Source organism: Pongo abelii, chromosome 15 (genome assembly GCF_028885655.2).
Source record: "Pongo abelii isolate AG06213 chromosome 15, NHGRI_mPonAbe1-v2.0_pri, whole genome shotgun sequence".
Classification (NCBI taxonomy): Eukaryota; Metazoa; Chordata; class Mammalia; order Primates; family Hominidae; genus Pongo; species Pongo abelii.
In genome coordinates, this window is record NC_072000.2 from 104,107,704 (window position 1) to 104,135,038 (window position 27,335).

Genomic DNA, 27,335 nt, shown 5'->3' on the forward strand with positions numbered 1-27,335 from the left:
TGAGTCTCCAGTAGTGGCATTTGCCCCCGGACCCCAGGGCTTTGCCAGCTGGTGGGCAAGGAACCCTCTCACTGCAAGAGGCAACTCTTCATCTTCCTCATTCTGCAGGAGGCCCTCCCTGAGTGCCCCTCCTCTGTGCTTTTCTTACCACATCCTACTGCACCGATCCGTGTAACAGCTGAAAACTCAGACCCCCCCCACTCAGATCCCACACAAACACCTGTAGCTTCTTTATTTCTCTGTCACTGTTCTAACTTTCCTCATTAGCCCCTACTCTCCTGGTAATGTGGGAGTGGATGTAAATTTGACAATGAAAGGTCTCTCTCTCCCAATTTTTATTTATTTGGGGATAAATTGACTCCTCCTGGACAGTGCTGGTTCCACTCCAACTTGCCCAGTTGCTGGGGTGGGGCTGTTCAACAAGGAGCAGGGTGGCCAGCCATGGGGGAGCCCCACAGCTGGCTCTGGCGGGTGGTGCATCTGATGAGCTTTGGGTGCCCAGCTGAGCACTCACCACCCTGCCCCTCTGGCATGAGCCACAATCATGGCCCCTCACCCTCACGCTTACCCCTAGTGGGTAGCCCGCTCCTCCACTACTGGAGCGTTCCCTTCATCCCTCTGGGTGACTTCACCATGGGCTGTCCAGATGGCCTCTGCTCTGTTCACTGGCCAAGGTTTTCTCTGCCCACAGGAGAGCTTGGGTCCCCAATCAGCCAGTCGTGATGTTGCAGGAAACTGGATGTGCTGGAGAGGTGTGGGGGGGCGGGCGGTGGGGGGTTGCCTCTCTTCTCTCCCAGGGCTGCTCTGCCATGTCCAGTCTATCACCAGGGACATGCCAAGTGGGCTTCTGCCTGCCGGGGCGCTGAGCAACAAGTCCCCATGTCTGGCCATGGTGTCAGCCTTACCTGCTTGTTTCTAACACCTGGGTCTTCCTGCTCTGTTGTCGCCTCCCCAGCGCCCCCTGCAGGTGCCAGAAGGAATGGGTTTTTGTCCCCTTTCTTGCTGGGCTGTGGGGACCCCACCCCCTCTCTGTGCCCTCTGTCTTCCTGAGATGGCACTCACATTCCTTCCCATGTGGCAGGGAACCCCAGGGGTTAGGGTGGAAGCTCTGGGCTCAGACTCTATCCTCACTTAAGTGACTCAAAACTGAGAACATTCCCCCAAAATGTGAGCTTTGGGAAGCGACAGTGAGGACATTAGATTACTCTGGAAATACATCCAGGCATGTGTGATGATCATAGCCCATCTTTCTGCAAGTTCAAGGCCACTCACCTGGCGTGGGCCTCCACTGCAGGCAGGCGGCCACCCTGTACTTCCTTCCCCAGGGCGTTTATTCGCCTACTCTCCCTTCCTCCTTCAGTCCCCATCACCTCCCCCTCCATCCGCACTCTCCGCTTTTATTCTTGCCTCCTACTTCCCTGAGCAAAGGGAGCAGCCGGTGAGAGTTTCCTTCCTGGGCTCCACTGAGCAGCTGCCCACCTCCCGCCCCAGGCCCACGCACACCTTCCAGCTGTTCCGGGAGGGCAGCCCAGGCCAACCTGCCCCCTCTACTCAGCAACCCTGTCCTAGGAGCACCCCCCTCCAAATCAGCACTTCTCCTCCTCTTCTGCATCATCCCCATTTTTATATAATATGCAATAATTCAAAGCTTGGAACAAAACCCTTCCCTTCACCCTCTCGTTCCCTGCAGCTGCCGCTCCCTGTGGTAACCCACCTGGCTGACTGCCTGTCTTTGGGCCGTCCTTTTCTCCCCTCTGGTTCTCTCTGCCCCATACCTCTCCACCAAACTTGCTGGGGGCTAGGTTCCCGGTGATCTCCATGTTGTCGAACCCAGCCGTCGGCCCTGGATCCTCGTCTGACCTGGCCCCCAGCCGCCTGGGCAGAGCCGATGCCCCCTCTGCCTTGTCCCGCATCCTCCTCTGGCTTCTCACCCACTCTTCTGGCTCTCCTCCCTCCTCCCCAGTGCTCCCGCTCAGTCCACTTGGCTGGCTGTCCCTATGCTCCCAACTTCTCAGTGATGGCTTAGTTCTTGGTCCTCTTCCCTGTCTGTATCCATTCCCTTGTGGCCTCATCCAATCACTGGGCTGGAAATACCACTTCTCTGCTGTGGGCTCTCAAATTTATGTCTCTAGCCTACAGCCCTTCCCTGGGCTCCAGATCTGAGTGTCTAACTTCCTGCTCAATAGTCCACCACAAACCTTACCGGTCCCAAGCCAAGCTCCTAATTTCATCTGCTTGTCTGAGATTGGTCCCCCAAAGCTGATCCTGAGATAAGAAATGAAGTGTAAGTAGTTTAGGAGGTGGGGGATGATCCCAGGTTGAGCAGTAGGAGGAGGGGAGTGGATAAAGAAGGTAAGCAAACCAATAAAACAAGTTACCTCTTGGGGAAACAGGTGCAATTCCCTGGGAACCCTGGGGACTTGTATAGAGCACATGCCCAGAGCTACCCCAGAAGTGGAGGGGCTGAGGTCATTGGTGGAGGGCTGCTCAAAGTAGGTTCATCTCCTGTGGGCAGAGCCAGAGACGGCCCTGGCAAATTGCAGGGGGTGGGCACAGTGGCTCTGCTGCCCCAACCAGCTCCTTCTCATCTTGGTAGATGGTCGCTCCATCCATTCTTCCAGCAGCCCAGGCCAAAAACAGAGTCATCCTCACACCCCCAAAGCCAAACGGCACGTTCCAGTACTCCGCCTCACAGTGCATTCAGAATCTGACCCCTTCTTATCATTGCCTCCACTGCCCTGCTCTGTTCTGAGCCCTCGTCACCTCTCCTAGTCCCTCCCTGTCACTAGTGTCCCTGCTTCCTCCCCTACCCTGGTTACTCTCTGCACTGCTGCAAAACAATCCATTCCAACCCAAGTCAGATCCCATCTCTGCTCTGCTCAAAACCTTCTAGTGGACCCCAGCTCACCAAAGTCAAGCAAAAATCTGGACCACAGCCCACAAGGCTCTACATGACCCACCCCCAGTCTTGGTGACCCCACCTTGTACTCTGTTTCCTTCAAGCACTCTGCCCAAGCCACACTGGTTTCCTCACTGTCCAAGCACACTCTGACCTCAGGACTTTGGCACCTGCTGTTCCCGTTGCCTGGAAGGCTCTTCCCCCGCTTCTTGCAGGTCTCACCTCACAAGCCACCCTCTTAGAGGGACACTCCTTGCCCTGCCTGTATTAACCCATTTATGCCCTTTTTTGAATTTGAAAAAGCAGACCTTGGTGATGACCTTGAGCAGTAGGACATAAATAACTTCCATAAGCTTAGCGTTCCAATAATGGAACACTAGGCATAAATGGGTTTTACACGGACACCCACACACTCATCCCCAGCCCTTCCTCTTCCCCGTACTCTGTTCTTTTTTTCTCCTGTCACCCTCTGACATTGTCTTTACTTGTTTACTTGTTTATTTACTCGCCGCCTCTCCCTGGGAGAATGTGATTTTGTTGTCACCCATTGGGGATGCTGCATTGAACTTGGTAGGAATAAAGTCATACAGGAGACAGGAAGTCATGGGCCCCTTCGAATGAGCTTCAGGATGACACTGCACTGGCTTCTTTACAATTTGGTGAACACAGCAGATTTATGTGACCAAACCATCCCTTGCTGAGATGGGCTTTGGGGAGCCCTGGTACCAGCTGTACAATTGTGGGCAAATGACTTCACCCTTCCATCTTGGCTGTCCTATATAATATGGTTAATAACAGACTTATCAGCCATGTGGGGAGGTTGGAGGGGTGAAGCCTAGCATGGCGCCCCGTGTGGTCAGTATTGGGGAATATCTGAGGGTGATTCCACACAATGTTACTGAGTCCTTTCTATCTGCTGAGGGTGATTCCACACAATATTATTGAGTCCTTTCTATCTGCTGAGGGTGATTCCACACAATATTACTGAGTCCTTTCTATCTGCCAGCCCCCAACTTCTGTGCAGGCAGACAGTTATAAAAACTGTTTCTTCTCCAAGGGGGTCTTTGGAGCTGGTCAGACCTGGATTTGCATCCTGTCTTCATTCTTACTGCCTGGTGTCCCTGAGCCAGTGCTGTAACCTCCCCATGCCTCGGTCCTCCTGTCTGTGAAGTGGGCCTAGTAATAAGATCTGTGGGGAAGGGAGCGTTCTTTCCTGTTGACTGCTGGTAAGCCTAATGTTTCCTATTTCTTCTAGTTTCCTTCTAGGACACCTCCCCTGCTTTTGGAAAAAGGATGAGGTTGGTGGCCGTGTGCTCCAAGATGTGTTTTTGGATTGGTGGGTTCTCATTTGTCATTTGTTGCCCTTACTCCAGGTTCCCTTGGGGCAGCTCCCCCAACCCAATCCAGCACACAGACTCCCAGCCTCACCTTCCCCTAGCCCAGGTTACTCTCAGCCCCAGCAGTTCCTCCCCTGAGTGGAGGCAGGTGAGGCTGGCTTGGAAGCCATGCTCTGCCATTCACCCACTGCAGGACCTTAGACCAGCCATCAGAAGCTCTCTGAGCCTCAGTTTCCTTATCTGTAAACTGGGTGGGGGAGTGTGACTAGGTAACAGTCATTGTTTGGTGTGACACTTTTTTACATTTTTCAAAGCACTTTCAAAGATGCGAATCATTTGATTCCCAGGACAACATTTTGGGACAATCAAAGAAGGGGTGTTTCCAACCCTATTCCATGGCTGTGGAAACTGAGGCCTGGTGGCGGACATGACTCGGCAAGTGGGCAACAGGGCAGAGCCTTGCCCCCAGGGCTCCTGGGCCCCAGCACAGCACTCTTTTGGTAGCATGCATTGAGCATCTTCTGGGACGGGACACATAAGTTTCTCTGCTGGGCAGGGTTGGTGATGGTCATACCTCAGGTGGTTGACAGTTTCCTTCGGGTCACTTTGGTTTCCAGGGCTAAGAAGTATGGACCTGTTGTGCGGGTCAACGTCTTCCACAAAACCTCAGTCATCGTCACGAGTCCCGAGTCGGTTAAGGTAGGAGGAAGAGTGGTTTCCATGAGGGAGTTCCCTGCCTTTCCTTGGGTTGGGGGAGTGAAGCCTGGTCCCAGAGACTTTGGATGAATGTTCCAGAGCCAGGCGCATTTCGGCTGGTTTCCCAAAGATCCAGAAAGGAATGGCATCTTTCCCTCTAAGCACCCACTGCTTGGGGACTCTTGCAAGCATTGCTGTTTGATGTGGGGAGTAGATGGGGACCTTGCTGTCCCCATTTGGGTTGGAAGTTTTGCCCAACTGGTGCACACACATTTAGTTTGCCTCTCTTTGCCTCAGTTCCTTCATCTGTGAGATGGGAATTATAACCCTATCTCCAGGGCTATGATGAGAATTAAAAATTGATCAGTTTATTTAACATAATATGTCAAAACATCCTTAAATAGTGCTTACTATGTACTTTTCTATGCACTTCACAATTAGTGATGCATTTAATCCTCATAGGAGTAGGGACTCTTATTAGTCCCTTGGCCGATATGGTGAAACCTCATCTCTACTAAAAATACAAAAATTAGCTGGGCATGGTGGCAGGCACCTGTAATCCCAGCTACTCGGGAGGCTGAGGCAGGAGAATCACTTGAACCTGGGAGGTGGAGGTTGCAGTGAGCAGAGATCATGCCATGGCACTCCAGCCTGGGTGACAAGAGTGAAACTCCATCTCAAAAAAAGGGCCAGTCACAGTGGCTCATGCCTGTAATCCCATCACTTTGGGAGGCTGAGGCTAGTGGATCACCTGAGGTCAGGAGTTCGAGACCAGCCTGGCCAACATGGTGAAACCCCATCTCTACTAAAAATACAAAAATTAGCTGGGTGTGGTGGTGGGTGCCTATAATCCCAGCTACTTGGGGGGCTGAGGCAGGAGAATCGCTTGAACCCGGGAGGCAGAAGTTGCAGTGAGCTGAGATCATGCCACGGCACTCCAGCCTGGGTGACAGAGTGAGACTCCACTCCAAAAAAGAAAAAAAAAAAAAAAAAGAAGTGAGGAAACCAAGGCAGGTGGCATTGTCTGTCATGTCTGCCATGAAGGTTCTAAGAACGGATGTCTGCTATGGAGCTGGCAGAACTGGGCTCAACTCTGGGCTCTTCCACCAACTGGCTGTGGGACCTTGGACAAGTTGCTTCATCATTCTGGGCCTCCATTTCCTCATCTGAAATAGAGGTGGTGTCTCTGTTACAAGATGGTTGTAAGAATAGAACTAAAATAATATCAATGAGCCATCTAGCCCCTGCCTGGCACACAGCAATTGCTCAATAAACAATGTTGCATTTTTTTTCTTACCTTGGGTGCGCAGCAGATGTGTGGGGCAATTTTCTGCAATGGAGGGTGGCTGTGGTGACTCTGAGAGGGATAAAATACAACTTAGGGTCAAGATAAGGAGACAGGTTGAATGAATAACCAGGAATCTCTAGCAGAATGTTAAAAATAATTTTTCATTAAAAGTTTAATTTCAAACATAGACACAATTTAAGACTTGTAAAAGCATGCTACCAAAAACCATGCACAAAGACTTTCATGATGCTTAATGAGAAAAGAAGTTTAAAGATATATATTGATATAGTGAATTATACTGATTGATATTCAAATGTTAAACCAACCTTGCATTCCTGGTCATGATATATTATCTTTTAATTATTGTTAGATTCAATTTGCTAATATTTTGTTAAGAGTTTTTGTTTCTATATTTATTTGATTCTTGTAATGTCTTTGACTGGTTTTGACATCAGGTTAATACTGACCTCATAGAATAAGTTGGGAAGTGGTAACTTCCTCCTCTATTTTCTGTAAAAGTTTGTATGGGAGTGATGTTATTTCTTCTTTTAATATTTGATATAATTCACCAGTGAAGTCATGTGGGCCTGGAGTTTTATTTGAGGGAAATTTTTATTTTTTTTTAAGTTACAAATTTAATTTTTTTACATTGTATGTTTTAAATTTTAAATTGTGATAAAATGAACATAACATAAAATTTACCATTTTAACCATTTTTAGGTGTAGAGTTCAGCAGCATTAAAGACATTCACATTGTTGTACATCCATCACCACCATCCGTCTCCAGAACTTCTTCATCTTCCCTAACTGAAACTGTGTATCCATTAAGCAATAACTCCCCATTCCCCTCCCCTCAGACCCTGGAAACCACTATTCTACCTTCTGTCTCTGTGAATTGGACTACTCTATGTGCTTCATACAGGTGTAATCATGTGGCATTTGTCCTTTTGCATCTGACTTATTTCACTTAGCATAATGTTTTCAAAGTGAATTAATCTTGTAGCATGTTTCAGCATTTTCTTCTCTAGTTGACATATGGTATTCAGATTTTCTGTTTTCTTGAGTTTGATAATTCACATATTTCAAGAGATCTGTTCACTTCACATAATTTGCTTAAATTATTGCCATAAAGTTGTTCATGAGATTTTCTTTTTTTCTTTTTTTTTAATGTCTGTAGGATCTGTGATATGTTCCTTCTCTCATTCCTGAGAGTAGTGATTTGGGTTTTCTTTTTTTTTCTTGATCAGTTCACCAAAAGGTTTATCAATTTTATTCATCTTTCCAAAGAAGTAGCTTTTAGTTTTATTGGTTTTCTTCATTGTTTGTCTTCTATTTCATTAATTTCTCCTCTTTTTTTTTTTTTTTTTGAAATGGAGTCTTGCTCTGTCACCCAGGCTGGAGTGCAGTGGCGTGATCTCAGCTTACTGCAACCTCTGCCTCCCAGATTCAAGTGATTCTCCTGCCTCAGCCTCCCGACTAGCTGGGATTACAGGCGCCCACCACTGCACCCGGCTAATTTTTATTTTTTTAGTAGAGACAGGGTTTCACCATGTTGGCCAGGCTGATCTTGAACTCCTGACCTCAAGTGATTTGCCTGCCTCAGCCTCCCAAAATGCTGGGATTACAGGCGTGAGCCACCATCCCCAGCCAATTTCTCCTCTTTCTTATTTCCTTTTTATATTCACTTTGGGTTTAATTTTTTCTTGTTCTGATTTTTAGGATGGAGTTTAAACAATTGATTTTAGACATTTTTTCTGTTCTAATGTAAGCATTTAGAGCTATACATTTCCTTCTAAGCACTGCTTTAGGACAAATTTACCACAAATTTTGATATGTTTTATTTTCATTTGGTTCAAAATATTTTCTAACTTCCCTTGTGATTTATTCTTTGAACCATGGATTATTTGGATGTATGTTATTCAATTTTTAAATATTAGGGGATATTCTAGATATCTTTCTGTTATTGATTTCTAATTTAATTCTGTAAAGTCAGAGAGAATACTCATCATCATGATTTCAGTCCTTTTAAATTAATTGAAATTTGTTTTATGGCCCAGCATATGGTTCATCAAAGTAAATGTTAATGAACCCTTAAAAAGAGTGTATATTGTGTTATTGTTGAATAAAGTGTTTTAGAAATGTCGATTAGGTCAATTTGGTCAATAGTGTTATTCAAATCTTTTAAATCCTTTCTAATTTTCTGTCTACTTGTTCTAGTGGTTGCAGGGCAAGGAATGTTGAACCCTTCATAATCATAGATTTATCTATTTCTACTTTCAGTTCCATTAGTTTTGCTTTCTGTATTTTGAAGTTCTGTTATCAGGTGTGTACACATTTAGGATGGATTTGTCTTTATGATGAATTGACTCTTTTATCCTTAGAAATGTTCATCTTTATTCTTAATAACATTCTTTACTCCAAGTATATTTTGTCTACTTTAAGCCATTCCAGCTTTATTATTATTATTATTATTATTTTGAGAAGCAGTTTCGCTCTTGTTGCCCAAGCTGGAGTGCAGTGGCGCTATCTCGGCTCACTGCAACCTCCACCTCCAGGGTTCAAGCGATTATCCTGCCTCAGCCTCCCAAGTAGCTGGGACTACAGGTGCCTGCCACCATACCCAGCTAATTTTTGTATTTTTAGTAGAGATGGGGTTTCACCATGTTGGCCAGTCTGGTCTTGAGCTCCTGACCTCAAGTGATCTGCCCACCTCAGCCTTTCAAAGTGCTGGGATTACAGGCGTGAGCCACCATGCCCAGCCTCCATTCCAGCTTTCTTATGCTTAGTGTTGCATGTTATATCTTTTTCTATGATATTACTTTTAACCTATCTGCATTTTTATTTTTAAAGTGGGTTTCTTATAGATAGCACACAGTTGATTCTTGCTGTTTTATACAGTCTGACAATCTCTGCCTTTAATTAGAGTGCTTAGGTCGTTTACATTTACTGTAATTATTGATATGGCTGTGTTTAAATCTACCATGTTACTGTTTGTTTTCTATTTGTCCCATCTGTTGTTTGTTCCCTTTTCCTCCTTTCCTGCCTTCTTTTGGATTAGGTATGTTTTAGTATTCTGTTTCATCTCTACTATTGTCTGATTGATTGATTGATTGATCGATTGAGACAGGATCTCACTCTGTTCCCCAGGTTTCATAGCTCACCACAGCCTCAAACTCCTGGGCTCAAGCAATCCTCCCACCTCAGCCTCCTGAGTAGCTGAGACTACCACCATGCCCAGCTAACCACTATTATCTTATTGGTTCCTTTTCTCTCTTTCTTAGTGATTTTCTTAGGGTTTATAATTTCATCTTTAACTTATATAAATATGTCTTCAAATAATATTATACCACTTCATCTCTGTCTACTGTTAAGATTTTTCTCTTTATCACTGATGTCAGCAATTGATTATGATCTGCCTTGGTATACTTTATTTGCTGTACTTTTCTTTGTTAATTCTATTTGGGATCCTTTGAATTTCTTAGATATGTGGGTTCCATGATCATATTAGTAATAGATGTTTTATAGTTCTCGTCTGCTAGTTCTATTATTCCATTATCTGGGCCTAGGTATAGGTCATAATATCCTGCTTTGTGGCATGTCTAATGATTTTTTATTGGATACTGGACATTGTGAATTTTACATTTTTGGGCACTAGATTTTGTTATATTCCTTTAGAGATTCTTTGACTTCATTCTGAGATGATAAAGTTACCTGCAGATCAGTTTGATCCTTTCCAGGCTTGCTTTAAGGCTTTTATAAGTGGGGGTCTAGAGTAGACTTTTACTTTAGAGCTAGTTTAGCCCTACTGCTAAGGAGTGACCATTCTGGGGCCTCTACTGAAGGTCTTGTGTCTGAGGTTTGTCTATTCTGGGTAGTGGAAACTTGAATAATTATTGGCCCAGTGTAAGCTCTGAGAATTCTTCAGTCTGTAGTCACCCAGTGATTCTTCTTTCCCCAGAAGTTGTTTTGGCCAGTCTTCTGAAGTTCCACCCTACATTTGCATAGATTGGTATACATCCGAAGACCTAAGGGACCCCATGCAGATGCTGTGTAGGAGTTCTTTCCATGCATAGCTTCTCCCTGGTACTTTGTCCTGCTCTTTCTATGCATAGCTTCTCCCTGGCACTTTGTCCTGCTCTTTCTATGCATAGCTTCTCCCTGGTACTTTGTTCTGCTCTTTCTATGCATAGCTTCTCCTTGGTACTTTGTCCTGCTCTTTCCATGCATAGCTTCTCCCTGGTACTTTGTCCTACTAATTCTGGCCTCCTTTGGTCTGCCTAGCCTCTGATCTGTCTATTCAACTTGGCATGTCTGCTGGACTGCATTTAGGTCTTTTCTCTTTGTGCTGCTGTCCTGGAATTGCCTCTGGGTAGAAAGCTCGGTAATCCTAGGTCATAGGTCTCACATTTTTCCCCTCCTTCTCTTGAGGTTCACAATCCTGCACTGCCTGTTGTCCAGTGTCTGAAAGTAGACATTTCATACATTTCCCAGGTTTTCTGGTTGTTTATGGCACAAGGGCAAGTCCTTAGCAGTTTCTCCTTCCCAGGTGGAAGTGTGCCTTCAGTATATGTGTGACCAGAGGAAGCAGCAAGGCACTGCCTGACTGAGGCTACTCTGCCTTAATGGTAGGGATCTTCAGTTCAATCTAAGAATGGCTCACTTAGACCTCAGGTGACTCTACGGTATTTGAGAGGGGCCTGTAGAGTGGGCATTTACTGTCACAGTCTTCCTCTTGGTGGGGCAGAACTTGGGTTACAAATGACAGTGTTTGGGTTACATTTGAGGTCCCTGGAATGTGGTTCCTGACACAAAGTGAGCCACTTCTGGGGCTTCTTTTCAGCTGAAAAATCGATATTAAATCCCCAGGAGCTAATCTCAGAGAAGCTAGCAGCACCCGGGTTAACTGATAGTTGAATCATCCTCTTACTGCTTCCCAGCACCCACAGGATAAAGCAGTAGCCCAGAGGGCAGGCCTCTGGGCTCTGGGCCCTGCAGCCCATTCCCACTCATGCACCTCTGCCTGAATGTACCAGGGGACCTGTGGTCCCTTGGTCTGGATCATAGCCGTCTCTCCCCTCTCTCCGCAGCAAATTGCCTGGATTCAAATCCTGTGTCTACCATTTACTATGTGTGTAACCTTGGGTCAGTTTTCAACCTCAGTTTCTCCATCTGTATGTAAGATGAGCATAAAAACAACACCTGCAGCCAGGTGTGGTGGCTCACACCTGTAATCTCAGCAACTTGGGTTGACTGGGTATTGAGTGAACTGCAGGGCGCAGCTGTGCCCCTGGCATTTATTGAGCACCTGCTATGTGCCGGGCACCATTCTTAGCACTTCTTATGTAGAATTGACACTCTTCACAACAAACTTGCCAGGCAGGAACTCTTCTTATATCCAACTAAGATGAGGAAACTCAGGGGCAGAGGAGGTGAGTAACTCATCCAGGGTCCCAGAGTTAGCACGTGGTGCAGCAGGGATGCTGAGCCCAGATCCAAATTGAAGCTGGCTGTCTACACAGCCCACGCTGTTAACCACTGGGCAATCCTGCCTCAAGAGCCATTGGCTATTGTTACTATTGTTACCACCTAGCTCTTGGTGAGGTAAGTTGAGCTTTCCTCCGGGGAGTTTCACAATCCTGCACTGCCTGTTGTCCAGTGTCTGAAAGCAGACATTTCATACATTTCCCAGGTTTTCTGGTTGTTTATGGCACAAGGGCAAGTCCTTAGCAGTTTCTCCTTCCCCGGTGGAAGTGTGCCTTCACACTTCCTTGACTGCCTGGCTTGAGTGCATGCTAGCAATATTAAATGTGTGCCGAGTGCCCTTCCTGTGACCCAGAAGCCCTTCCTCTCCCAGAAGGGCTTCTCCCCTTCTCACTCTGGTTTCAGAGCAGCATTTGCCTTTTCCTGTTTTGCTGCTTTGGAAGGTGGCATGGTATGGGGTTCCGAGTGTGACACTGGAGTGAGCAAGCCCTCCCCACACTCTCTGACTGTACATCCACAGGAAAATCACTTCGCCCCTCTGTGCTGCAATTTCCCCATCCCCACACAGCTGATGTTACTTGAAGATAGGGATGATTGTGTGGGATCATGCATGGGAAGTGGGCACACTGTGGCTGAGACTCAGCCAATGGTGATTATTTGGGGCATGTCTCAGAAGAGCATTTGCAGCTACTCATGGGTGCATGAGCCTATGTTGGTTTTTTGGGGATATTTAGAAGTTCCTGATGTCAACCAAGTACAACAAGGACTCCAAGATGTACCGTGCGCTCCAGACTGTGTTTGGTGAGAGGTAAGGAGGTATGGTGGAAGGCCTGGGTGGGAGGCCAGGAGAGCCCTGCTGTGAGCGAGGGCCAGTGCGGTCCAGAATGTGGGGTGTAGAATTGAGGCCTGAGGCCCTGGCTGCCAGGCATGTGATGAGTGCCCCGTAAACAGTGGCCCCACTCTTGTCACGAGCAGTTTCCTCCTTCTCCCCCAACCTCCAGATGGCAGGGAATATAGAGGCCACTGAGGTTGGGTAACACGATCATCCTGTTCCTTTTTAAGTTATTTTTAAAATTCCGGTAAAACTGACATAACGTTCACCATTTTCCCCACCTTAGAGGGTACAGTCTAGTGGAATTCAGTACATTCACAATGTGGCGCAACCATCGCCACCGCCTAGCTCCAATACCCATTTCATCATCATCCCAAAATGTGACCCCAAGCCCATCAAGTAGTCACTCCCCACCCCCCACCCTCTTTCCTGCATCACGTGTGTGTCTCCTACAGACTCTTCGGCCAAGGCTTGGTGTCCGAATGCAACTATGAGCGTTGGCACAAGCAGCGGAGAGTCATAGACCTGGCCTTCAGCCGGAGGTGAGTGCGGCCGGAGGCTCCGTGGCTCCTGCCTGGCCAGAGGCAGTGGGGGCTGCCGAAGTGTAGGTGGGCCCTGGGGAGGGAAGTGTCCACCCAAGGGGGCCTCCCTCAGCTGAAGGGAGAGAGGAAAAAGGGGAAAGACAGGGTGTTAATAGTCAAAAGGGAGAGAGAGAGAGACAGGCTGGGCAAGTGGGGATGAGTGAGGCCCCCACGCAGTTTGGGAACATCAAAGGCTGAGTGCCCACGATGGCCAGAAGCATGGGGGTTCCTGTCCTCCAAGAGCTCCCCACATCAGACCTCATCACTCCTTGTCAGGGCTTCTTCTTTTATTCATTTGAGTTTTTATGTTTTGGTGGTATAGTTGTGCTTTGTATAACGATGTTTCGGTCAACGACGGAATGCATATGTGACAGTGGTCCCGTAAGATTATAATGGAGCTGAAAATTGCTATTGCCTAGTGATGCTGTAACCATGGTAATGGCGAGTACAATATGTTACTCACATGTTTGTGGTGGTGCTGGGGTAAACAAACCTACTGCACTGCCAGTCATGCCAAAGTCTAGCAGATGCAGTTATGGGCAGTACGTAATATTGATGATGATAATAACTATGTTACTGATTTATGTATTTACTATACTTTTAAACATTCTTTTAGAGTGGGTTCCTTCTACTTATAGATTTTTTAAAAGTTTACTGTACAACAGCCTCAGGCAGATCCTTTAGGAGGCATCCAGAAGAAGGCATTATTATCATAGGAGATGACAGCTCCATGCCTTTTATTGCCCCTGAAGACTTTCCAGTGAGATGGAGGTGGAAGGCAGTGATATTGATGATCCTGACCCTGTGTAGGCCTAGCTAATGTGTGTGTTTGTGTCTTAGTTTTTCACAAAAAAGTTTTAAAAGTAAAAAAGAATTAATAAAAAAGCTTATAGAATAAGGATACAAAGAAGATAATATTTTTGTACAATTGAACAGTGTTTGTGTTTTAAGCTAAGTGTTATTACAAGAGTCAAAAATATTTTAAAAAATGAGAAGTTTATAAAGTAAAAAGTTCTAGTAAGCGAAGGCTAATTTATTATTGAAGAAAAAAAATTTTTAACTCAGTGTAGCCTGTGTCTAGTTTTTATAAGTCTATAGTAGCGTGCAGTAATGTCCCAGGCCTGCACACTCACCACTCACTCATTGACTCACCCAGAGCAACTTCCAGTCCTGCAAGCTCCATTCACAGTAAGTGCCCTATCCAGGTGGACCATTTAAAAAAATCTTTTAGACTGTATTTTTACTGTACCTTTTCTATGTTTAGATATACAAATACCATTGTGTTGCAGTAACCTGTTGCACAGGTGTATAGCCTAGGAGCAATAGTCTAGACCATATGGCCTAGGTGTGTAGTAGGCTATACTGTCTAGGTTTGTGTAAGTATACTCTATGCCATTCACACAATGAAGACATTCCCTAACGACACATTTCTCAGAATGTATCCTTGTCGTTAAGTAACACATGACTGTATTTTACTTTTTAAATAACTTTTATGGAGGTATAATTCACATGCCATACAGCTCACCCATTTAAAGTGTACGATTCAATGGCGTTAGTATATTCATAGGATTCTATAACCATCAACACAGTACATTTTAGAACATTTTCATCACCCTCAAAAGCAGTCATTCAGCCAGGCATGGTGGTTTGTGCCTGTAATCCCAGCACTTTGGGAGGCCGAGGCAGGCGGATGACCTGAGGTCAGGAGTTCATGACCAGCCTAGCCAACACAGAGAAACCATATCTTAACTAAAGATACAAAAATTAGCTGGGTGTGGTGGCACATACCTGTAATCCCAGCTACTCGGGAGGCTAAGGTAGGATAATCGCTTGAACCCGGGAGGCGGAGGTTGCAGTGAGCTGAGATCATGCCACTGCACTCCAGCCTGGGTGACGAGTGAGACTCCATCTCAAAAAAAAAAAAAGCAGTCACTCCCCATTTCTTCCCAATTCCCCTATCTGCTGGCAACCACTAATTACTTTCTGTATCTATGGATTTTTGCATTCTAGACATTTTATATAAATAGAATCATGCAATACATGGTCCTTTATGCCTGGCTTCTTTCATTAGCATCTTGTTTCTAAGGCTTATCCATGGTGTCGTCTATATTAATGCCTCATTCCTTTTTATTGTCAAATAATATTTCATTGTATGGATATACCACATATTGTTTATCCATTCATCAGTTAATGGACTTCTGGGTTGTTTCCCCTTTTGGGCTATTATGAAAAATGCTGCTATGAGCATTTTTGTACAAGTGTTTGTATGGATGTATGTTTCATTTCTCTTGGGTATTTACCTAGTGGAATTTCTGAGCCATATGGTAACTCTATTTTAACATTGGAAAGAAGGTAATCTTTGATATAATTTTGAATTTATAGAAAAATTGCCAGAATAGTGTAAGGGACTCTTATATATCTTTTACCCAGATTCACTTATTGTTTATTATTTAAATCACCGTTTGCTTTATCATTTCTTCTCTTTATGAGTGTATATGTAAATATATTTATCATTGTGCGTATATACATATATTTATATTTTTTATACAGTACATATTTTAAAAAACCATTTAAGAGTAAGTTAGAGACATTGTGCTCCCCACCTTTAAATACTTCCATGAACAATGACTACAAACTATAGTTTATCAAAATGAGAAAATTAATAATATTAATCTAATACTGTTATCTAATTCACAATTCATATTCAAAATTTGTCATTTGTGCAGTTGTAGCTGTTTTCTTTGTCTAAAATCTAATCCATGTTCATGTGTTTCATTTAATTCCCCTGTCACTTTAGCCCCCTTTATTCTAGAACAGTTCTCAGCCTTTCTTTGGCTCTCTTTACCTTAACATTTTTGAAGATGACAGGACAGTTTTGTAGATGGTTCTTCAGTTTGAATTTGTCAGCTGTCTCTCTGCACTGTTAGACTTAGGCTATCCCTCTTTGGTAGTAATGCTACAGAGTGATGCTGTGTCCTCCTTGGGGCATTGTATCAGGAGGCACATGCTACTGATGTGTCCCATTGCTGGCCACGTTAAGTTTGCACAGTGGTTGAGGTGGTGCCTACCAGGTTTCTCCACTGTGAAGCTATTCTTGACTATGTAATCTGTGGAGGACTGTATAAACATCCTTGCCGGAACTCTTGCTACAGCCTCCTCATTGGCCTACCCTCCTCCTATCTCCCTCCTCCAATGTATCCACTCACCATCCTGAAGATATCTTGCTAAAACTCAGATCTGACCATGCCACTCCCCTGTTCTGAAGCTTTCAATGGCTTCCTATCATCTGAGAGATGAAGATCAGACCCCGTTCACCCTCAGTCTGCCCCTAAACCCCTCCAACCTTTGCATCCCCTCTTCCCAGCCTTTCTGGAAACCACTGTGCTTTTTCTGGCATCTCTGCTGTTCCCACTGCCTCAATGTGAACCTGTGGGGAATTCCTGTTCCTCCTTTGATACCCAGCTAAGATGTCACCTACTGAGGCTGAGTTCATGCCTCCATCAAGGCACCTGTCACACCCAATGCAGTGCTTCCATTCATGTCCACCTCCCTCACTAGACCACGGATCCCCGAAGGCAGAAGACGCACCCTGTCCCTGACTCCTGCGCCCAGCACCAGGCACCCCACAAGCCCTCCAGGAATGCCCATAGAGTGAATGAATGCGTAAGTCAATCAATGAATTGGAATAGTCTCAGTCTTACTGGAAAGTTGTCAGAAGTGAAAATGGGAAGGAATAGACCGGAAAGAGACATTTGTTTAAGAAATACTTATTGTGCCAACAGCCAGGGTTACAAAGGCCAGCCAAGCAAACTTCAGGAAGCTTTGAGATTATGGGAAACATCAATTCTAACCGGATGATGGCCCACATGATCATGACATAACCATGTCATTGTCTTGAGGAAGCATCTCCAGCATATAGAACCTCATGTTTGAACAGTGCTTTATAGTTTATAAAGTGCTTTCACAGACATTTTTATTTTTTTAACTTTTTATACACACAGCATAAAGTTTGCCATCTTAACCATTTTTAGGTGTGCAGTTCAGTGGTATTAAATTCATTCTCATTATTACACAACCATCACCAGATATTTTTATTTTTTAATCTCACAATAAGGTATTGTCTTAGAGATGACTGTTCTATAGTAAATGCCAAATTTATAAGGCTTTATCAAAGAAACTTTAGAAAATGCCTATAAGTGTTTATGAAAGTATTATTGAGCCTTGGTGAATCCTAATTCACTAATGAAGAAAAAATAGGAACCACTGATGAGTTTCATCTCCAACCATTACCCACACAGAATATAATTTTGTACTATTAATAAAACTGTGAGAGTAAATTGCTAGTTTCTACTTTTCTAGATTTTGGTTTTATGGGAAGACCTTGGTCTGAGTCCACCAAGGGAGTCAGGATTTTATTGTTCACCTAACACTGTAACCCAGTTTTGTTTCTACAATAGCTGCAAGAGATTCAGTGTTTGTACAATAACCGGCCACATACTATCTGGATAATCAACTTAAATGTGATTTTTAAAAAAAGGCAACTACAAATCATCTTGCAAATAAATATATACTTGCCAACCATGTAAGCATTATGAGAAAAAGTCAAGGGTGCTGTGGGAGCATATATTGCACCTACCTGGGGCTCAAGAGTTATTGCCTGAGGAAGTGGCCTTTGAGTGTCCATCTGGAGAAGGGAGACATTCAGGTAGTGATGATTGTGGGGGATAGAGGGTGAGTGCTCCAGGAGAGGGGATGTGTGTGCACCAGCCCCAAGGTGGAAAGGAGCATTGTATTTGGAGGAGCTAAAAGGCCCTTGGAACAGTAAGGCAACATTACAGGTGGAGGTCAGCGAGAAGCAGATTCCAGCTCTTAAGCTCAGGTGAAGATTTTCATCCCCCTCCTAAGAGCAACAGCATGCTTCAAAGTGTTTTATGTTGCAAAGGGACCAGATGAGAGTGGAAAGCCCCAGGCTCGCCTGCTGCCAGGCATGTGCATGGGCTAGATGGGCAATGAAAAGCTGGTTACTATTTTAGTTTTTCTTCTCCTATTCTCTCTCTCTTTTTTAGAGACAGGGTCTCACTCTTTCACCCAGACTGGAGTGCAGTGGTGTGACCATAGCTTACTCTAACCTTGACCTCCTGGGCTCAAGTGATCCTCCTGCCTCAGCCTTTCGAGTAGCTGGGGCTACAGGAGTGTGCCACCATGCCCAGCTAGTCTTTATTTTTATTTTTTGCAGAGATGGAGTCTTGCTGTGTTGTCCAGGCTGGTCTGGAACTCATGGCCACAAGCAATCCTCCTGCTCTCGCCTTCCAAAGTGTTGAGATTATAGGCATGAGCCCTGGCCCTGGCCCCATTTCTCTTTTTAAAAACTTTCTATTTGGAAATAATTTCAAATTTTCAGATGCATTTCAAGAATAAGAATCGGACAAAGAATACCCATGTACTCTTTACTCAGATTAATATTAAAAGATTAACATTTCTAGGGCCGGGTGCAGTGGCTCATGCCTGTAATCTCAGCACTTTGGGAGGCCAAGGTGGGTGGATCACGAGGTCAGGAGTTTGAGACCAGCCTAGCCAACATGGTGAAACCCTGTCTCTACCAAAGATACAAAAATTAGCCAGCCATGTTGACACGTGCCTGTAATCCCAGCTACTCGGGAGCCCGAGACAGGAGAATTGCTTGAACCCAGGAGGCAGAGGTTGCAGTGAGCCAAGATTGCACCACTGCACTCCAACCTGTGTGACAGAGCAAGACTCCGTCTAGGAAAAATAAATAAATAAATAAAAATAACATTTCTTTTAATTATAAAAGCAGCATTTTCTGTTAGCAAAATTTCAGAAACATGTGATGTACAAAGTGGCAGTCCCCTCCTTCCAGCTCCCTTGGGGTTGCCATTTTTGTGAGTTTGGAGTGCATTCTTCCATATCTCTTTCTAAGCTCTGTGCCTGGGAGGGAGCCCTGTGGGTTGGGAGCTCTGGGGTGCAAATGGTATCTGAGGACTCATTTCCACATAGAGTTGGACACCATGATTGCTCAAGGACAGGCAGTGAAGTGGGAAAACAAAATGCTGCAGCTGGTGCCCAGGGCAGGGCAGGTAAGGAGAGCAGGCAATGGGAGTAGAGGGGCAGGAGGGGAACCGGGGTTGCCCTCTCAGGGACTCTAGGAGGCCCAAAGTTTCTACACTGTCACATCCCTTTGAGGTCAGGGCTGAGGGGCCACAGTGACCAACAGAGGACCTGTGGAACTGTCAGGACAAGAGCAACGGAACAGCATCCATCCCGAGTGGAGGAGAATGGTGAAACCCCAGGGTGTAGTTCAGTTAGTACAATTCCAACCTGCAATCTGGGTCTCAAGGGGAGGCCAGAAAGACTGGGAGGGACCACCCACCTTCACTCTGCACAGTGTCCTCTCTGTGGAGAGGGAGGGCACATGGCAGTCCACCATATTGGGCTGGCCAGTGGCCGTTGATGCCTGTGCTGTTTCTCCAGCTCCTTGGTTAGCTTAATGGAAACATTCAACGAGAAGGCTGAGCAGCTGGTGGAGATTCTAGAAGCCAAGGCAGATGGGCAGACCCCAGTGTCCATGCAGGACATGCTGACCTACACCGCCATGGACATCCTGGCCAAGGTGATGGGTGACAGTCGGGCATGGGGGCCAGGAGGGCCACATGGGGTAGAGGGGTCTCTTCTCTCCCTCTTCCCTTTCCTTCTCTCTTCCCCTCCCTCCTGCTCCTCTAACATACCAGCAATTCCTCTGTGCTTCATATATTCTGCATACATTCTGTCTCCTTGAATATTCAAAGCAACCTAGTGTGAGATTGGGGCTAGTAATTCATTCTTGAGCAAGGCACAGGTGCAGGGCCTGGCCTGTAGCTGGTCAATGGCAGAAGCAAGATTTGATCTCAGGTCTGCCCGACTCTCAGCCCAATGGCTGCCTTCCCTCTGCACTCCCTATAGGGTATGACTTGGCCCTTCACCCCAGTAGACTCAGCAGTGGCCCAGTAACCCCAAACCCCACTTTATGTGGGGGTGGGGGAGGTCAGGGAACTGCAGTGTGGGGACAGTGACTGGATTCCTCTTTAACACATCGCTATTCGTTTATCATCTTTGCTATTCATTCACTTCACTGTGAAGCTAGTATAGAATGAACACTTAAGGAAGGTTGCATTTCGGGGGAAATGCATCTTGTCAAGGAAGAAATCCAAGTTTATGGAGTAGCTACTATGAGCTACTTCATCCTTATAGCATTCCATGGGGATCAAATTATCATGGGTCATCGTAAGCAGCTGATGATATGATGCATATAAACCCTTAGCCCAGAGTCCAGGTGTCTAGCAGAATGATGCCAGGCTTTGCCCTGGATCTGCTGCCCTTCTGTGCCCCAGGGATGACCTTGCCCTTCTCTCTCCTGCAGGCAGCTTTTGGGATGGAGACCAGTATGCTGCTGGGTGCCCAGAAGCCTCTGTCCCAGGCAGTGAAACTTATGTTGGAGGGAATCACTGCGTCCCGCAACACTCTGGCAAAGGTACTGCCTCAGCAACCCCCCTGGTGACCAGCCACCAGAGCTGTTGTCTTCATTTGCTGAAGAACTTCCTTCAGTGATTTTTTTTTTTCAGAATGGGTTTTGAGTTCTGGTATGTCTGAAGTGACTTCTGAATCAGGATTTGCATGCATTGCCTAAAGTAAAGGCTTAAAATCAAATTGGCTTAAAGTAAATTAGGAGTTAATCTTTCTCTCATGTGAAATGATCCCCAAAGCAGGCAATGTAGGATGACTATGATGGCTCCACGGTGTCAGATTTTCCGGATCCTTCTCTCTTCCTGTTCCACTGTCTCAGCACATCATCTCATTGTCATAAGATGGCTGCTGCCAAGGTGCACCCTGCCTGCCACTGCCCGTGCCCACATGGGGCCTGGGAACCAATCTGCCCCACCCGCTGCAGCCACCACCACCTGCATGCACTGTCCAGGGACCAGACATGCCCCATCCACTGCCAGCACCCATGTGCGTCATCTAGGGGCCTGAGGAATGGTCCACCATGACTGCGGCCACCAGCACCTGCCATTGAGAGGGCCTGAGGAGAGGCCTGCCCCACTTGCCCACACTGGCCCCCACATGTATCATCCAGAGGCCTGAGGACAAGCCTGCCCAGCCCACCACCCACTGTTGCCTGCACCCAAGCATGCCATCTGGAGGCCTGGGGATTGGCTTGCCCTGCCTAATTTAGGTAGTGCCTGTGTGCAATATTGGAGGACACCTGAGGATAGACCCATCCCTCCTGCTACTGCTGGCGCCCACATATGCCATCCAAGGGCCTGAGCACAGGCCCATCCTACCCACTGTTGCCACCAGTGATGCTCAAGGACTGGCCTGCCTGGCATCTCCATCTTCAGCAAAGCCTCAGGATGGCCTCCACCAACAATGACAGTCTAAGCCACTGAGAAACTCAGAGATACCACTGACACTGACTACAGCTGAAGAAATTAAACAGAAACTATGCTATTGTGCCAATCCATAATCAAGCCAAAACACCCTACCCACCCAACACTATAGATGCACCTATAGAAAAGTCTTTCCCTATGAAAGCCAATCCATAAAATTGGAAGAAGTAACTACTACACCAGATGCACAAAAGGGCAAAAGAAATATGGAAAAAGTAAGGAAATACTATACCTTCAAAGAAACAATAACTCTCCAGCAACAGATTCCAAAGAAAATAAAATTTATTATATGTCTGAAAAAGAATTCAAAATAATGATATTAAACTCTGTGAGATACAAGAGAACATAGATAAAAATGCAAAGAAATCAGGAAAACAATTCATGACCTGAATGAGAAATTCAACAGAGAGATAGATATCATAAAAGAAAAACAAACAGAAATCTTAAAACTGAGGAATTCAGTGAATAGAATAAAAATATAATTGAAAGCTTCAACAATAGACTAGATTAAGCAGAAGAAAGAATTTCTGAACTTCAAGACAGGTCTTTTTTGAAGTAACCCAATCAGACCAAAAAAAGAAAAGAAAAGATTGAAGAAAGCCCTTGTGACACATGAGACAGTAGTAAGTGACCAAATATTCCAGTTCCAGGAATTTCAGGAGAAGAGATGGGCAAAGGCATATGAAACCTATTTAATGAAATAATAGCTGAAAACTTCTCAAGTCTTGCAAAAGATATAGACATTCAGGTACAGGAGATATAGAGATCCAGGTATAGTCATGCTTTGTATAATGTTGGGAGCTCAAAAATCTCCAAGTAGATTTAACCCAAAAAGGTCTGCCTTCTCCAAGGCACATTATAGTCAAACTGTCGAAAGTCAAAGACACAGAGAGAATTTTAAAAACAGCAAGAGAGAAGCATGAATTCACATATAAAAGAATCAGACTAACAGTAGATTGCTCAGTGAAAATCTTACAAGCCAGGAGTGACTGGGATAATATATTCAAAGTGCTGGAAATTAAAAACTGTCAGTCAAGATTATAGTACCCAGTAATGCTATACTTCCAAACTGAAAGAGAAAGTCTGTCCCAGACAAGCAAAAACCCAGGTAAATCATCACTACTAGACTGGCCCTACAAGAAATGTTTAAGGGAGTTCTGTATCTGGAAGTGAAAGGACAATCTCTATCATCATGAAAACACATGAAAGTATAAAGCCCACTGATAGAGCAGATCAGCAAACGAGAAAGAGAAAGGAGTTGAACATTACTATTACAGAATGTTTACCAAACTGCAATGATAAACAGAGAGGAAGACAGGCACAAAATATATACAGAACAACCAGAAAACAATTAAATGACTAGAGTAAGTCCTTACCTATCAGTAATAACCTTGAATGTAACTAGATTAAATTCCCCCACTTAAAAGATATAGATTGACTGAATGGATAAAAAAAAATACCCAACTATATGCTGCCTACAAGAAACTCACTTCACCTGTAAAGACACATATAGACTGAAAGTAAAGGAATGGAAAAAGATATTCCACACAAACACAAGCCAAAGCTGTCAGGAGTAGCTATAATTATATCAAATAAAACAGACTTTAAGTCAAAAACTGTAAAAAGAGACAAGGTCATTATATAATGATAAAGGGATCAATTCTGCAAGAAGATAAAATACTTCTAAATATATTTGCACCCAATACCAGAGCACCCAGAGATAGAAAGCAAATATCTAAAGGAAAAGATAGACTCTAATACAATAATAGCTGGGGACTTCAACACCACACTCTTAGCATTGGACAGATCATCTAGACAGAAAATCATCACAGAAACATTGGATTTAACTACACTTTAGACTGTATAGACCTAATAGACATTTACAGAACTTTTCATCTAATAGCTGCAGAATATACATTCTTCTCATCAGCACATGAAAGATTCTCCAGGATAGATCATATCTTAGGCCACAAAACAAATTTTAAGAAATGGAAATCATATTAAGTATCTTCTCAGACCACAATGGAATAAAACTAGAAATCAATAACAAGTGAAACTTTGGAAATTGTACAAATACATGGGAATTAAACAATATACTCCTGAATGACCATTGGGTCAATGAAGAAATTAAGAAGGAAATAAATTATTGAAACAAATGAAAAGGGGAACACAACATACCAAAACCTGTGGGATACAGCAAAAGCAGTGCTAAGAGGGATGTTTATAATAGTAAACACATCAGAAAAGTAGGAAGATTTCAAATAAACCGCCAAATGATATATCTCAAGGAATTAGAAAAGCAAGAACAAATCAAAGCCAAAATTAGTAGAAGGAAATAAATAAATATCAGGGCAGAATTAAAGGAAGTAAAGACTAAAAAAGTACAAAGATCAATGAAGTGAAAGGTTGATTTTTGGAAAAGATAAACAAAATCAATAAACAAATAGACTCGCCAAGAAAAAAAAGAAGACCCATATAAATAAAAGCAGAAACTAAAAAGGAGACATTACAGCTGATACCACAGAAATACAAAGGATCATTACAGATTTTTATGAACAACTATACACTAACGATTGGAAAACTTAGAAGAAATGGAATTCCTGGACACATACACCCTGCCAAGATGATTGAACAAGAAAGAAATAGAAAACCTGAACAGACCAATGGTGAGTAATGAGATTGAAATACTAATAAAAAGTCTTCCAACAAAGAAAAGCCGATGACCAGATGTCTTTACTGCTGAATTCTCCCAAACCTATGAAGAAGAACACCAATTCTTCTCAAACTATTCCAAAAAATTGAAGAAGAGGGAACTCTTCCTAACTTATTCTATGAGGCCAGCACTACCCTACCCTGATACCACAAACAGACAAGGATGCAATAAAAAAGAAAACTACATGCCAACATCCCTGATGAACATAGATGCAAAAATCTTCAACAAAATACTAGCAAACAAACCTAATCCAACAACACATCAAAAAGGTAATTCACCATGATTAACTGGGATTTATCCCAGGGATGCAATGGTGCTTCAACATATGCAAGTCAATAAATGTTATACATCATATTAACAGGATGAAGGACAAAAACCACATGATCATCTCAATAGATGCAGAAAAAGCACTTGATAAAATTTAACACCCCTTCATGATTAAAAACTCTCAATGAATTATGAATAGAAGGAACGTAGCTCAACTCAATGAAGGTCGCGTATAATATACCCACAGCTAACATCATACTTAGTGGGGAAAAACTAAAACTCTTTCCTTTAAGAACTGGAACAAGATAACGATGCCCATTTCATCACTCTCATTCAACATAGTACTATTAATAGAAGTGCTAGCCAGAGCAGTCAGGCAAGAGAAAGAAATAAAAGACATCCAAATTGGAAAAGAAGAAGTCAAACTGTCCCTCTTTGCAGAAGACATGATCTTATATTTAGAAATTCCTAAAGACTCCACCAAAAAACTCTTAGAACTGATGAATGACTTCAGTAAAGTTGTGGGGTAAAAAAATCAGCATACAAAAATCAGTAGCAATTCTATACACCAATAATGAACTCATGGAAGAAGAAACCAATAAAGCAATCCCATTTACAATTGCTATGTAGAAAATAAAATACCCAGGAATAAATTTAACCAAGGAGGTGAAAGACTTATACAAGGAAAACTACAAAACACTGATGAAAGAAATTGAAGAAGACACAAACTAATGAAAAAACATCCCATGCTCATGGATTGAAAGAATTAATATTGTTAAAATGACCATACTACCCAAAGCAATCTATGGATTCAATGCAATCTCTATCAAAATACTAATGACATTCTTCACAGAAATAGAAAAAACAATCCTAAAATTTGCATGAAACCACAAAAGAGCCCAAATAGCCAAAGCAACTCTGAGCAAAAAGAACAAAGCTGGAGGCACCACAGTACCTGATTTCAAAATATACTATAAAGCTACAATAACCAAAACAACATGGTATTGGTTTAAAAAATAACAGACATAGACCAATGTAACAGAATAGAGAGCCTAGAAATATATTCATGTGTTTACAGGAAACAGACTTTCAACAAAGGCACCAAGAACATACACTGGGGAAAGGGCAGTGCTGGGAAAACTGGATATCTAAATGCAGAAGAATTAAAGCATACCCCTATCTCTCACCATATACAAAAATCACCTTAAAATGAATAGACTTGGCCAGGCATGGTGGCTCATGCCTGTAATACCAGCTCTTTGGGAGGCCAAGGTGGGCAGATCACAAGGTCAGGAGATGGAGACCATCCTGGCTAATACGGTGAAACCCTGTCTCTACTAAAAATACAAAAAATTAGCTGGGTGTGGTGGCACACACCTATAGTCCCAGCTACTTGGGAGGCTGAGGCAGGAGAATCACTTGAACCTGGGAGGCAGAAGTTGCAATGAGCTGATATCGTGCCACTGCACTCCAGCCTGGGCGACAGAGCGAGACTACAAGACTATGTCTCAAACAAAACAAAAATTAGTAGACTTAAACATAAGACCTGCAACTATAAAAACACTAGAAGAAAACATAGGGGAAATGCTCCAGGACATTGGTGTAGGCAAACATTTTATAGCTAAGACTTCAAAAATACAGGCAACAACAACAAAAATAGACAAATGTGGCCAGGCATGGTGGCTCATGCCTGTAATCCCAGCATTTTGGGAGGCCAAGGCAGGCAGATCACATGAGGGCAGGAGTTTCAGGCCAGCCTGGTCAACATGGTGAAACCCTGTCTCTACTAAAAATACAAAAATTAGCCGGTCATGGTGGTTGGCACTTGTAGTCCCAGCTACTCGGGAGGCAGAGGCAGGAGAATCACTTGATCCCGGGAGGTGGAGGTTGCAGTGAGCCGAGATCACACCCCTGCACTCCAGCGTGGCTGACAGAGTGAGACTCCATCTCAAAAAAAAAAAAAAGGGACGTGTGACTATATTAAATGTGACTATATTAAACTAAAAAGGTTCTGCACAGCAAAGGAAACTGCACAGCAAAGGAAACAATCAACAGAATGAAGAGACAACTTGTTAAATGGGAGAAAGAATTTGCAAACCACTCATCTGACAAGGAACACAAACAACAGCAAAAAAAAAAAAAAAAAGCAAATAATTCCATTAAAAAGTTGGCAAAGGATCTTAATAGACATTTCTCAAAAGACAAATGGCCAAGAGGTATATGAAAAAATGTTCAATGTCACTAATCATCAGATAAATGCAAATCTGTGAGATATCATTTTACCCCAGTTAGAATGGCTATTATCAAAAAGACAAAAAATAACAGATGCTGGTGAGGATAGAGAGAAATGGAACTCTTATGCATTGTTGGCAGGAATGTAAATTTGTATAGCCATTATGGAAAACGGTATGGAGGTTTCTCAAACTAAAAAGAGAACAAACATATGATTCCGCAATCCCACTACTGGGTATTTATCCAAAGAAAAAGAAATCAGTATATCAAAGGGACACCTGCACAATAGCCAAGATATAGAATCAACCTAAGTGTCAATCAACAGATAAACGGATAAAGAAAATTTGGTGTAGCTGGCGCGGCAGTTCACGCCTGTAATCACAGCACTTTGGAAGGCCAAGGCAGGTGGATCACCTGAGGTCAGGACTTCAAGACTAGCCTTTCACATGGTGAAACCCCATCTCTACTAAAATTACAAAAAATTAGCTGGGCTTGGTGACGGGCACCTGTAATCCCAGCTACTCAGGAGGCTGAAGCAGGAGAATCGCCTGAACCCAGAAAACGGAGG

At 44.0% G+C, this 27,335-nt stretch overlaps 1 protein-coding gene across 3 annotated transcripts in view; it reads left to right on the forward strand.

Moving 5' to 3' along the window:
* Positions 1 to 27,335, forward strand: part of LOC100440873 (cholesterol 24-hydroxylase) — a 42,651-nt gene that overhangs the window by 2,718 nt on the left and 12,598 nt on the right. For all 3 annotated transcript variants that reach the window (XM_054530507.2, XM_024231330.3, XM_054530508.2), the window contains exons 2-7: positions 4,155 to 4,235; positions 4,854 to 4,935; positions 12,436 to 12,509; positions 12,989 to 13,075; positions 19,604 to 19,742; positions 20,529 to 20,639. In XM_054530507.2, the coding sequence (XP_054386482.1) occupies positions 4,155 to 4,235; positions 4,854 to 4,935; positions 12,436 to 12,509; positions 12,989 to 13,075; positions 19,604 to 19,742; positions 20,529 to 20,639 (574 nt within the window). The remainder of the gene's footprint in view (positions 1 to 4,154; positions 4,236 to 4,853; positions 4,936 to 12,435; positions 12,510 to 12,988; positions 13,076 to 19,603; positions 19,743 to 20,528; positions 20,640 to 27,335) is intronic.